General features: G+C 38.3%; 3 protein-coding genes across 3 annotated transcripts; all 3 read left to right on the forward strand.

Moving 5' to 3' along the window:
* The first annotated feature begins 728 nt into the window (after positions 1-728).
* Positions 729-1535, forward strand: SLY2 (F-box family protein). Its single transcript, XM_021950210.2, has one exon. It carries the CDS (start codon positions 888-890, stop codon positions 1395-1397), a length of 510 nt encoding a protein of 169 aa, XP_021805902.2. The 5' UTR covers positions 729-887; the 3' UTR covers positions 1398-1535.
* A 3342-nt stretch (positions 1536-4877) lies between these two features.
* Positions 4878-8375, forward strand: LOC110749944 (uncharacterized). The gene is made up of 2 exons (XM_021950161.2): positions 4878-5333; positions 5929-8375. The coding sequence occupies exon 2, from the start codon at positions 6042-6044 to the stop codon at positions 8139-8141; it is 2100 nt and encodes a 699-aa protein (XP_021805853.1). The 5' UTR covers positions 4878-5333; positions 5929-6041; the 3' UTR covers positions 8142-8375.
* Positions 8376-8649: 274 nt separating this feature from the next.
* LOC110749945 (uncharacterized) lies at positions 8650-10752 on the forward strand. The gene is made up of 5 exons (XM_021950162.2): positions 8650-8909; positions 8997-9067; positions 9178-9258; positions 9487-9530; positions 10213-10752. Exons 1-5 carry the CDS (start codon positions 8870-8872, stop codon positions 10310-10312), a joined length of 336 nt encoding a protein of 111 aa, XP_021805854.1. The 5' UTR covers positions 8650-8869; the 3' UTR covers positions 10313-10752.
* The last annotated feature ends 1397 nt before the right edge of the window (positions 10753-12149 follow it).

Raw genomic sequence — 12149 nt, forward strand, 5'->3', positions numbered from 1 at the left:
AACCATAGACTTGCAGACCAATATCGAGGCACGGCTCAATTCTGTAGATTGGCCTAACTTATTTCACAACGGCCTTAAAACCAAAGTCTTGAAGAATTCACAGCTACACACACAATAACAAATATAAAAACAACAAAAACAACAAACAACAAATCTACTTAACCCCAAAAAACAATATCTAAAAGCTCCCAAGCAAGAAAAGGGGAAAAAGCAAAACATTCAGCATTGGTTCCGGTTATTTGTACCTTGGAACTTTTCCTTTGGCCCCTTCTCTCTTCCCTCGATTCCCACCACACACTCACATCACACACACTACTACGTACCCCTTCCATTCCATCCCTCTTCAAACCTAAACTCTCACCAAAACTTCACTTTTCTTTTTGTTTAATTAGTAAAACTCTCGTATTTTTTGTTACGTATAATAAAAATCAAATGTTAATCACATTTACACTTTGTTTCAGAATAACAAATTAGAAGTGCCAATAACGTTTTCCTTATAAAAATCATCGATCAATTAATTAAGTGAAAGTGAAGAATTAGCTGGTGCGAGTACTAATTTACAATATCTACTCGTATACTGAAACTATCAGCTAAATAATCAGATAATCAGATACTGTAAATTGGTATCTAATACCAACTATCTTATCCTAAGGTTCTTAAGAAAAAATCAAAAGAAAACACACTCTCTCTCTCTCTCTCTCATGCACAAGTCAAAACCCCTTAACGGCTAAACCCCCCACTATATAACTACAAAACACTCTCATCTCACATTTTCATGCACAAGTCTATATAAATATATATACACCCATGAGTCTCTCTCCACCATCTTTACTCTCTCTCTCCCTTCCCTTCTCTCTCTAGTGCAAGTGTTTTGAGCTATAGTTAGCATGTCATACCTCAGTCACTCCATCAAAAACACCATGCATCATCAGAAGACACCATCTTCAGAAGACAAAGAGAAAAGGCCCAAGTTCTTCATCAACGACCACATTGACATCCTCGTCGAGATCCTCAAACGCCTCGACGGGCCCTCCCTCGGCGTCGCCGCCTGCGTCTGCCGCCTGTGGTCCACCCTCGCCCGCAACGACTCCCTCTGGGAACACCTCTGCTTCCGCCACGTGTCGTCCCCTCCCCCCTCCTCCGTCCGCCCCGTCGTCGTCGCCCTCGGCGGCTACAAGCGCCTCTACAGGGTCTGCGTCCGCCCCGTCCTGAGTCGACTCAGCGACTCGGACCTGGTCAGGCGAGTCTGGACTCGGGACGAGGTCCAGCTCTCGCTCTCCTTGTTCTGCGTCGACTACTACGAGCGAAGCGGCAGGCTCGGCGGCGGCGGCGGCGGTGGTGGCGGGGATTCGTCCGCATCGTCCCTCATGTTCCTCTGCAACACCGTGAACGTCTGATTCGTTGACTCTTTCGCTGTTTTGACTGTAGTGGGTCCTGATGAGGGTTAATAGTACTGGTATTAATTTAGTGATTTAGTATACATATCAATTTTTATTTAGAAAAAAAAAATGAATTTTTTATTTTTATTTTTTTTATTATTATTGGGTATTTAAATAATTGTCACTTGATTTATTTTGGAGGTGGGAAAAAGTGTGAGATGGTAGTTACCTACTTCCTATGCTTAATTATTATAGTAAAATTGTTGTAATTTTCTTCTTAGGAATTGGTATATTTTGTTTATTTATTAATTTAATTTTAAAATACATTTGGAAGTCAGAATCTTTGGCTTCAGGCTAAGCAGGCCTTGACAATGAAGGTGGGTAGGGCCAAAGCTGAGTTGATTCTCTTTTCCTTTTGTTTCTATATACAAAGAGATTCCAATACAAGCCCATATCTTTTTTCAATTAAAAAAATATAGAAAATGGTTAAGACCAATCATCCCGTGCACCGACGGCCTCTGTTTAAATCTTCCTCTTTTAATATCGCTTGTAAAAAAAACACTCACAAATATACGAAAACATATGCTAATTTATTAAATATTAAAAAGATGCCAATATCTATACCCCAATATAAGCAAAGCCAGTTGGGCATACAATAGAAGATTTTTATAAACAAAAACTATAAATAAATAAATAAATAAAATATAAAAAGCCCAGTTGGGCAATGGCACTGAGAACTTGAAAAGTGTTCCATGCCCTTGCCAAGTTTGTCCTAATAAAAAAGACAACCTGGTGAGGAAACATAATGTAGGGGCCAGTTAGCAATTGGGCAATGGTAGCTGTTGAGTTGAATTAGGGTTGTAAAGTGAGATATGGGCCACAAACTGTTTGATTGGGACTGAACCAAACCAACATCAAGCAGCCTAATCTAATCTCACTGGGTGGTCCAGAAAATAGCTGATCATTGACTCATCATGTCACATATTACATTTACACCCTCCCCCCAACTCCAATTCCCAACCAGACTCAGATTTTGGTCACCACATCTTCTACCAGTTTTCTTTCCCATCATTTTCAAATCCCAAGATGACATTCCACATTTATAATATATCCCACTAGTCCATAGGCCAATGCTATGAATAATCAACGACTGTGAATCATTCACGAAGAAAACTCAAACAAGATATATAATGGGTATTTAGTAATTAGTATGGTTATTGAGCTATATCTTCATTAAAAACATGGAAATAATAATTGAAGAGCTCTCTCTTTTCTTTTTTCTATTTTTTTTATAGAAGAAACAATAATATTGTAAGGTTTTGGGTATATGTGTCCTGAAAAGATCTCAACTTAGGATATGCCAGACAAGATTTCTGGGCCAAAAAGGAGAAGAATATGTCAATTGGGAAAAAGAAAAAGGGCACCAGACAAACTGTGGTGTAGTCCTATCCATCCAATTATCCCATGATCTACACATAGGTTTTGTTGCAGGATCTGCAATACTACCGTGGAAGTACAATCAGTTTCTGCTTCATATTGATTCATTTTCAGAAGTTCATTATTTATTTTTTTATTTTTTTAAAACTAAAGAAAGGTGAATGGTTTTGAAATGATTTACATGATGGTGAAAAATAAAGAAGGAATCATGTGTTGTTTTGTTAATGTTCTAATGAGCTACTTGATTTGTTCCATCCACATTAGGCATGATTTTAGGAGTGTTATGAATGCTAAAACTAAAATACAATATATTAGAGTTATTTTAAAATATATATATATATCTTAGATTTCGGTCACTAAACAATGATGTGGTAAGTGTTAATTGTACTTGATATTGTACGGATGAGGTTGAAAGTGAATGCATATATGAATAAATGAAACAATAACATATCAAATTTGTTGTTTTGAGGTTTGAAAAATACTTTTGTTAGAACGCCAAGAAACAAACAAAAGAATTAGAAAGCAAGCCATGGGCCGAGAGTGGCCCAATAATGGTAAAAAAGAGAATAGCCCAAATAGCTCCATAGAAAATATAAACAATTAATAAAATGAAACGATCTAGAACTAGACTTAATGCGCGTTTGGGACTGCTTCTTTAGGAAGCACTTCTAATAAAAGTATTTTTATTATAAATTTGTTGAAAATTTCATATATAAAAAATTCGAAGTGCTTCCTAAAAAAGCACGTGGCAGGTATTTCTCCAAAAAGAGTTTATATGGCCCAAAAGCACTTCTAAATTTTTCTGCCAAATACCGTCAGAAGTGCTTTCGGTTGTCAAAAAGCACTTTTAACCCTTCCAAAAACACTCCCAAACGAGCCCTTAGCCTCGAATCTAACAATGATATATCAAACCTAAAAGGAGAAAAGCCCCAAACCAAACACTTGATTTACATTGCCAACTAGAGACCACGAAAACCATCACGCAGGAAAATGGAGACTAGATATGATGGAAGTTCATCGATCCCCACATTTCCACGCACAACCTTTGTTTGGCTAGTGATGCAACATAGTCGGTGAGACCATTCAGTTCTTAGGAGACCCAAATTCACTTGAAATGAGAGAAAACATATATAGGTATGAGGGCCTCGGAAGTTGATATGGTAAATCTTTTCAAAGACGTCATTCAATTATTGAGGGACCCAAATTCCCCCTTGATCCGAGAGGAAACAGATCTAGGTATGAGGATATCGAAAGTTGATAGGGTAAATCTTCTCAAAGATGCCATTCGACTATAGAGGGGCCCAAATTCCCCCTTGATCCGAGAGAAAACAGATCTAGGTATGAAGATCTCGAAAAAGGATATGGTAAATCTTTTCAAGGATACCATTCGACCCTTGAGGGACTCAAATTTCACTTGACCTGAGAGGAAACAGATCTAGGTCTCTAAATCTCTAAAAAGGATCGGGTAAATCTCTCAGAGACACCATTCAATTATCGAGGAGCTCAAATTTCACCTGATCTGAGAGAAAACAGATCTAAGTATGACGGTTTTTTTTTTTTAAAGGTAAATTTTCTACTTGCATTTTCAAAATTTTCCCATTAATGTTTGTAAATAAGATATTTTGAAATGATTTACATGATGGCATCTTGAAAATTTGTCTATGTGCGAGGGAAAGACCAACAAAAGTTGATGGATCTTCAGCTTGAGTCAAGGAGTATGAAGATCCATGAATGCTTTCTTCAGCCTCGGTCATATCAGTTAAGATTCCGAACTCCGAGATTTGTTTTCTTTACTCATAAAATAATAAACAATTTGTGGCTCATTAATTCATTCATTCAAAAATTTATTATTTGTTTCACTAATTTTCATACATGATTATCTCTAATCATCATGTAAAACCATTTATTAGCGAGTAAATGAATAAATAATCAAATGCATATGCAGCCATTACCAAATCTCAGCTAATAAACTAATTAAACAAATTGTTATATATATTTAAAAAAAAAACTAATTAAATTAAACAATTAGGTTAATCTCCAAGTCCACTTGTGCCCACTACCAAACACTCCCCTAATAGAAACGGAAAAGAAGTTACTCGATGCCCATAACGCACGGCAGCGCAAAATAGCAACCTCCACCATTAAATACTATTAACACACTGTTTACTCTCACTGAAATTAAAAAAAATTCAACGATTTTATTACCTAAAATAAATCTTGTCCCATTTCCGACACCGATATCGACGGAATCGCCAAATCCTCGCCGTCGTTCGCCGTTATCTTACATCCCGACCCGAATCCGCATGCCCGGTGACCCGATTTCGCAGCTCAAGACCTAAAGGAAGAAACTTTACTGTTTGGTAGCTCCTCCACTTTGGGCTATAAAATATGAGTTTCTCTCAGTGTTTGTGCTTTAGGTACAGTGAGATTTGCAATTAGCTCAGCTTGATTTTGCTCGAGCTCCCAAGCACACGTGGCGATCTGGGTCTTCTTCACCTTCATTCAGCTCAAGTTTCAGTGAGTGCCTTTTTTTAAAGAAAAAACTTTATTTTGTGTGCTAATCGGTGCTGTGGACTTCAATTTTGTACTCAATTTTTAATCTTGGAGTTCAGTGTGGTGGCTTTGGATTTCGATCTCCGTGCATTTGTTTAAAGCTGAGAAATTTAGTGGAATTTTGGGCTTGATTTGGAAAATTGAGCTGATTTTCATGCATGTTAGTGGTTTGAAGAAATAGAATTTTTATTTTGGCAGCTGAAGCTGTTTGGCTGCCGGGAAAACTGATGAAAATTAAAACTTAATTTTTTGCATTTATGCTGCATGAGTCCTAATTTTTGTTAGTAAAGAAGGTCAAATCTTGATAATTATTGTTGGCTGTTGACGGTAATTCGGTTAATTTTAAATCGGTTCGCATTAATTCCTGTTTGAGATTTTGAACTTCGATTTTTTTTTTGGTTTGATATATGATTTGTGCATTTCATTTTTTCAAATATGATTCTGCATTCATTGTTATTAATAAGTCTTAATTAGTTAAATTTGTATTAGCCAGTCGCAGTTCTAATTAGAAAAAAATTGAAGCTTGATACTTATCATGATTCTTACTTTGTCTTTGCAGAAATGAAAATGTGGTTTCATATGAGAATTGAGCTATTTCCGAGTTTGTGCACATTAGGTTGGTCATAGATTTTGTTTGAAGATCTTTGGTTTTAAAGTTATCTCTATTCCTACATGGAATTTAACATAGAGGAGGCTCTTATAGCAAAAGAGATCGCTGAGAAGCGATTTGCTGAGAGAGACTATGCTGGTGCTAAGCATTATGCACTAAAGGCTAAATCACTGTACCCTGGACTGGAGGGCATATCTCAAATGCTGGCCACATTTGATGTTTATGTTGCTTCCGAGGCAAGATTTTATGGTGAAATAGATCATTATTCAATTCTTGGACTGAAACCTTCTGCAAATAAAGATGCAGTGAAGAAGCAATACAGAAAGATGGCTGTGTTACTCCATCCTGATAAGAACAAAAGTGTGGGAGCTGATGGGGCTTTCAAACTTGTTTCCGAAGCATGGACTTTGTTGTCTGACACTACCAAGAGAAGCTTTTATGATCGTCAGAGAAACAAACAATCAACAACCACAGTTAATCAGCCTAATTTATCTTCAGTTCATGCTGGTGGGGTTCCGGGTTTCAACAATTGTTCCAATTCGTCGGCATCTCATGGTAGACTTGACACTTTCTGGACTGTCTGCACTTCTTGCAAGGTTCAGTATGAGTATCTCCGGAAGTATGTGAACAAACGACTTTCATGTAAAAATTGCCGAGGCATTTTCATTGCTGTAGAAAGTGGGGCAGCCCCAGCTAATGGTTCTTTTCCTTATCCTCCTCCTTGGTCATATGTGCCTAGTAATGGGTATGGGAATCATGGATTTGATGGGGCTACGTATGTTCCAAGCAATGGTACCTTTTTCCCGGGTAACGGTGTCTCAGGTTTTCATTCTGGACACGGGTATGAATATATTCCAAATATGTCGTTTCAGTGGAGCTCATATCCTGGAACCTCTACTGGTGTTGTGGGTCCTCACGGATCATCAGGTATATCCCCTGATGCTGTTTATCAGGCAAATGGAAATGTTAATAAAGCTGGAGCGAAGGTTAAATCAAGAGCGAATGGAAAACGTTCCACTACAACTGCTGTGGCTAATGTGAATTCGAATATGCCTCCTAGATGTAATGAGCTGCCTGAATTTAAGAACGATGGACTGGATAAGAAAAGGAAAGTTACTGTGGGAGCAAATTTTAGAAATGGGCATGAGGAAAGAGTATCAAAATCTGCTTCAGAAGCAAAATTAGCAAATGGAAATGGGACTCTAGGAAATGATCAGAAAATTCCTAGTTCAGGGGAACTTCTTGCTAGACGTTGTTCAGTGGCACCAGCATTTGATGCTAAAAAGCTGTTGATTGAGAAGGCAAGAACAGAGATTTTGAAGAAATTAAATGAGATAAATTTGGCTTCAGAAGCGGCTGCTGCCATAAAGAACACAAAAAGACAGGTTGAAGTGCGTCAATCCGAAGTAACTCGAGGACATCAATTAGAGACAAAGAATGCTGAGCCTCTCTCCATAACTGTCCCTGATCCCGACTTCCATGACTTTGACAAAGATAGGTCGGAGGAATGTTTCAAGCCAAAGCAAATATGGGCTTTATATGATGAAGAAGATGGTATGCCTCGCTTGTACTGTCTGATACGTGAAGTGGTCTCAGTCAAACCATTCAAGATACTCATCACTTACTTGAACTCTAAAACTGACAGTGAATTTGGGTCAGTGAACTGGCTGGATTGTGGGTTTACCAAATCCTGTGGAAATTTCAGGGCACGGAATCTTGATGTAATTGAGCAAGTTAATATTTTCTCTCATGTTTTGAGCCGGGAGAAAGCAGGTAGAGGAGGATGTGTTCGGATATACCCGAAACGTGGAGACATTTGGGCTATGTATCGCAACTGGTCGAGAGATTGGGACAGATCAACTCCAGATGAAGTGAGGCACCAGTATGTAATGGTGGAGGTTCTTGATGATTACTCCGAAGAGCTTGGTGTTTGTGTGTCGCCCCTTGTCAAACTGGATGGATTCAAGACAGTATATCAAAGTAATACAGACAGCAGTGCCGTTCAATTGATTCCGAGAAGAGAGATGCTACGCTTTTCGCACCAGGTGCCGTCATGGTTACTCAAGGGTGAAGAAAGTAACCTGCCAGGTAAGTGTTGGGATCTGGATCCTGCTGCAACTCCGGACGAGCTGCTTCATGCTTCTGTGGAAGCCAGGGCTTAAGCATAACATACTAAAAAGCAGAGAAGGATAGGCACGGGAAGCAAGATTTGCTTGGGAGTTCATTTTAGCATTGTTTAGGCAATTGTAGGTTTTAACTGTACAAATATGTCACACCTGGCTAGAGGCCAACGTAACATAAACCCCGTATGATTCTAGGGGGAGCTTATGTTTACCCAGTAAAACTTGTGACAAAAATTTCAATTCCAGTGACTGCTTGTTTACATGATTACCTCATACTTTGTGACTTGTCCAAAATAGTTGTAACACCTATTCAGGACAGATTGGGAAATCAACAGTTATGCATTGGTGCAAATTTTTAACTTTAGCCTGAATTCTTGCCAACATATTGCATCGATCAATGCGTACGCATACTGTCTCTGTTTATATTCTGTGTTATATTTTGCTTGTCTCTGTTTGGGCATAAACACGGTTTCAAATATGGAAAATATTGTTTTTTTAGGTATAAGTGATTGGGGAGGGGGGTTTGCACAAATATTCATTGAGTGGATGGGAATTTCAAACCTATGCCCACATGAATGGAGGTAGATTAATGTCCCGACTCCTCAAAGACCAAGCCAAAAGAAAGGAAGACATATTTTGTCTAAACGGTGTCGTTTCAGTCCATAAACTCTAACAAGTCAATCCCTTTCCGCAACCACTGCCGATCCCTAGAACAGCTGAAAGTGAGAACGCCTGAAGGGAGAAGCAGGCAAGATAAAGAAACATAAATGGATCCTCTACTGTGGCATAAAATAGCTGCGCTCTCTGGTATTACCTTTTTCCTCTCTCGTACTTGAATATTTATTGTCTTTCTGTTTCTGACAAACCCCAAATATGATTTTGATTGAAAAACAGGAATGGCAGCTCTGGGGTTGGGCACATATGGCGCCCATGGCTTCAAACCCAAAAACCCAACTTACAAAGACGTACATCATCTATTTTACTATTTGCCCATTTGATTTTAGCTCATATTGTCCATGGTTGTATCTTCATTCTTGAGTTTCTGACATTTAATTACGTTGCAAATAATGGGTAGGTTTGGCAAACGGCGTCTCTCTACCATTTGGTTCACACAGCCGCTCTGGTTGCTGCCCCTATCACGAAGCACCCCAACATTGTGAGTTCAAAGTTCAAACCTTTATCATTTTACTACGAATTGAATTCATGCCATAATCTAAAGGGTCTGACCCTTCACATTTTTGGAGTTGCAAAACTGAACATTATTTGGTTTTGAAAGGGGATATGTGATGTTTGTTCAACTTGTTCGTAGTGATGTTGGTTAATTAGGTACTGGTCTGCAAATTCATATATGAGCATATATGATAATTTTGTCATTGTTTTCCAGTTTGGAGGCCTTTTGACTACTGGAATACTCGCATTCTCAGGGACGTAAGTGCCATTCCATTCTTCTGCGCTTCATTTTTCATCTAATTAAACAGCTTCAATTTGATTATAAAACACTACGTTTTTGCGTAATAGATTCATTCAAATTTTCAGTTTCTTGCACAATGAAGTTCCTTGAATCTCAATTTTAGAGGTTTTCCATATTGGTTAAAATCACTCACCTTGTTACTTGTTAGGATGCAAAGGAAGTCACAAGACTTGCCTATGGTTTAATTCATTGGTCTTTTTCTAGAAAAGTATCACTACCAATGTAGTAAGATCTACTTATTTACTTTCCAGAGAGCTACGTTTGTATGATTATGATTATGCTAGAGTTAGGAATCATCCTAGTCTGTTGGTATGGTAAAATCCTCTACACTGAGTAATGAGGATTCTAGACTGATAAATGTTGTAAATTGTTAACTGGAAGAGTAACATTATATAAATGCATGTTACATTTCTGGTCTGCCAATATTTTGCTTCTGGACTCCATAAATTGATCTCCTGGGACTTATGGCTTAGCAAACTGCACAATGAAGTGTAATGCCTTGAGTACAGAGTCCATGCGTCATTCCAGTGGACTTTTTCCAGTTGTTTGCTTTGTCGAAACAATATTCAAGGAAGTGTCCGTACTGTATTCATATTATCAGAAGTGAACGCTGATTGAAATACTTGGTCATTTTTGCAGGTGTTATACTGTGGCATTACTTGAGGATAGAAAGTATTCTACGTTGGCTCCTTTTGGTGGCTTTGCTTTTATCGCTGCTTGGGCTAGCTTGCTCTTCTAAGATTTCCAACTTCTCAGGATCCCTGCACAACTTGTGTTGTTGAGTTCACTATTTATGATCATATACCCTTTCAACTGGGCAAATAGATCCCAATGTGGAGTCTCCTTGAATTTCAAAGTTGTCTTCCCCTTTGCCATGCCAATTATATATGGTGTATATCAATCTACAGATTATGCTACTTCAGTGTTATTTGGTGCTGTTTGCATGGGAGCTTCTACAATGAGGAGTTTAGAGTGAGGAGCTCATTTGAGGGGTTCAATCCCACCATCAAATCACTTAAAATGTTTAAGTCCATTGGTTTCCTCACATTTGTTAATGGTGGAATTGAACTCCTCATATAAACTTCTCACTCTGAACTCCTCATTATAGCATTTCCGCTGTTTGCATGTACTTTTAGAATTCTTTCCCATACAAATGAGATTACAGGTTTGCAGATATAATGTTTATTCTTATAGCATGTTTACCTTATCTGACACTGACAATGCCCATTTCTGATAAAGTGAATAACGAATGCTGAAGATTATTGGCCCTTGGGTTGGCATGTATGTAAGGTTTTAAGGCCACAAAACACCCACTTGCAAGCGTTCTTTTCATTCTGCTGTGTGGTTCCTAGACTAGTTGCTTGGTTTTCCAACTGGACCAACTCCATCTGCTATCTCTGTCGTTGCAAAAGAATGATTTGTCCCGTAGCTTGGCAAGTTTTTATATATAGAAGTGAATTTGTTGATTAAAAGGTTAAAATATATTTTTCTTTTTGGTTTTTGCCAATTAAAATACATACTGGTGAACTTGTAAGGTTCAAACGTATGTCCACTGGGCACTGGCGCAGTGACAAGCTTGGGAAGAACAACAAAGTACATACGAGAAACAGAGCAGAATCCACAGTACGGTGGAGATGAAATGCCGAGACTGCTTTCATGCTCGGTAAAAATTCTCTATTTTATCAATCTGATTCTGATCCCTAATTTCAATGCCTCTGTTTCCTATTATGCAGGCAAAATCATGTGACCAAACAAACCAATCAGTGCCAGCTAAAAAACCTATTTTGGGTTTAGCTGCATCATAATCATAATAGACCACCTTTGAAAATTCAATCTTCCAGGTCAGAAAATAGTCTAATTTGTAGAAAGAGGAATTTGAATTTGGGTGAAAGGAAGCGGATTCATTGTCCTGACCAACAGACCGAACCCTAAATGTGCTACTTGACGTAAAGTACATCTGCAACCACACATCTTTGACAACCTTGAAAGTTTATGTTTCACTTGGGATTTTGAGGAATTTTTGGATTTTAGAGAAAGCCCTTTGGCTTAACGCTTACGAAGCTGAGCTGTATAATACCCACCTTTAGGAAAAATATCAACATCTTTTGGTGCCCTATCGTAACAGTGAAGGGTCACAAGGGTCCTACAGATCTTAAACAATATCAGAATCAGGCCCCAGTTGTGTCTTCAAGCCAGAAGGAAAGCAAAAGGTCAGGTCCACCCTTGTCATTGCATTGCATTCATCAAGCACCAACATCAAAGCCCCCCCTATGACAACCCCTCGCTTTTAGGACATGCAATTTATAAATTATAGTCTCTCGTTAAGAAAAAACTTTCAATTGTCATATTGGCCTCCAATGAGCTCCTTTGCTTTCTAACAACTGCATCGATAAGATGTTTCTTTTGCTAAAAAGTTGCACAAATTGAAGGAAAACAAAATGATGCAAGAACCACCAAAGCATAAAATACCATGATATAATTATGCACCTTTTGATTCCGTTATTTGTGGGTAGAATGAATTACGAGGAGCCAATGAGGTCTAGCCCTGTGGAAAATGGCATTCATTTGCAAACCAG

Source organism: Prunus avium, chromosome 3 (genome assembly GCF_965620075.1).
Source record: "Prunus avium chromosome 3, drPruAviu1.hap1.1, whole genome shotgun sequence".
NCBI lineage: Eukaryota > Viridiplantae > Streptophyta > Magnoliopsida > Rosales > Rosaceae > Prunus > Prunus avium.

What these genes read in the sequence shown, in the direction of transcription:
- LOC110749945 (XM_021950162.2), top strand. Translation starts at nt 8,870, where the DNA reads ATGGATCCTCTACTGTGGCATAAAATAGCTGCGCTCTCTG. An exon ending in AAAACCCAACTTACAAAGAC is followed by an intron (nt 9,068 to 9,177) that starts GTACATCATCTA and finishes AATAATGGGTAG; the next exon opens with GTTTGGCAAACGGCGTCTCT. An exon ending in ATACTCGCATTCTCAGGGAC is followed by an intron (nt 9,531 to 10,212) that starts GTAAGTGCCATT and finishes TCATTTTTGCAG; the next exon opens with GTGTTATACTGTGGCATTAC.
- LOC110749944 (XM_021950161.2), top strand. Translation starts at nt 6,042, where the DNA reads ATGGAATTTAACATAGAGGAGGCTCTTATAGCAAAAGAGATCGCTGAG.
- SLY2 (XM_021950210.2), top strand. Translation starts at nt 888, where the DNA reads ATGTCATACCTCAGTCACTCCATCAAAAACACCATGCATCATCAGAAG.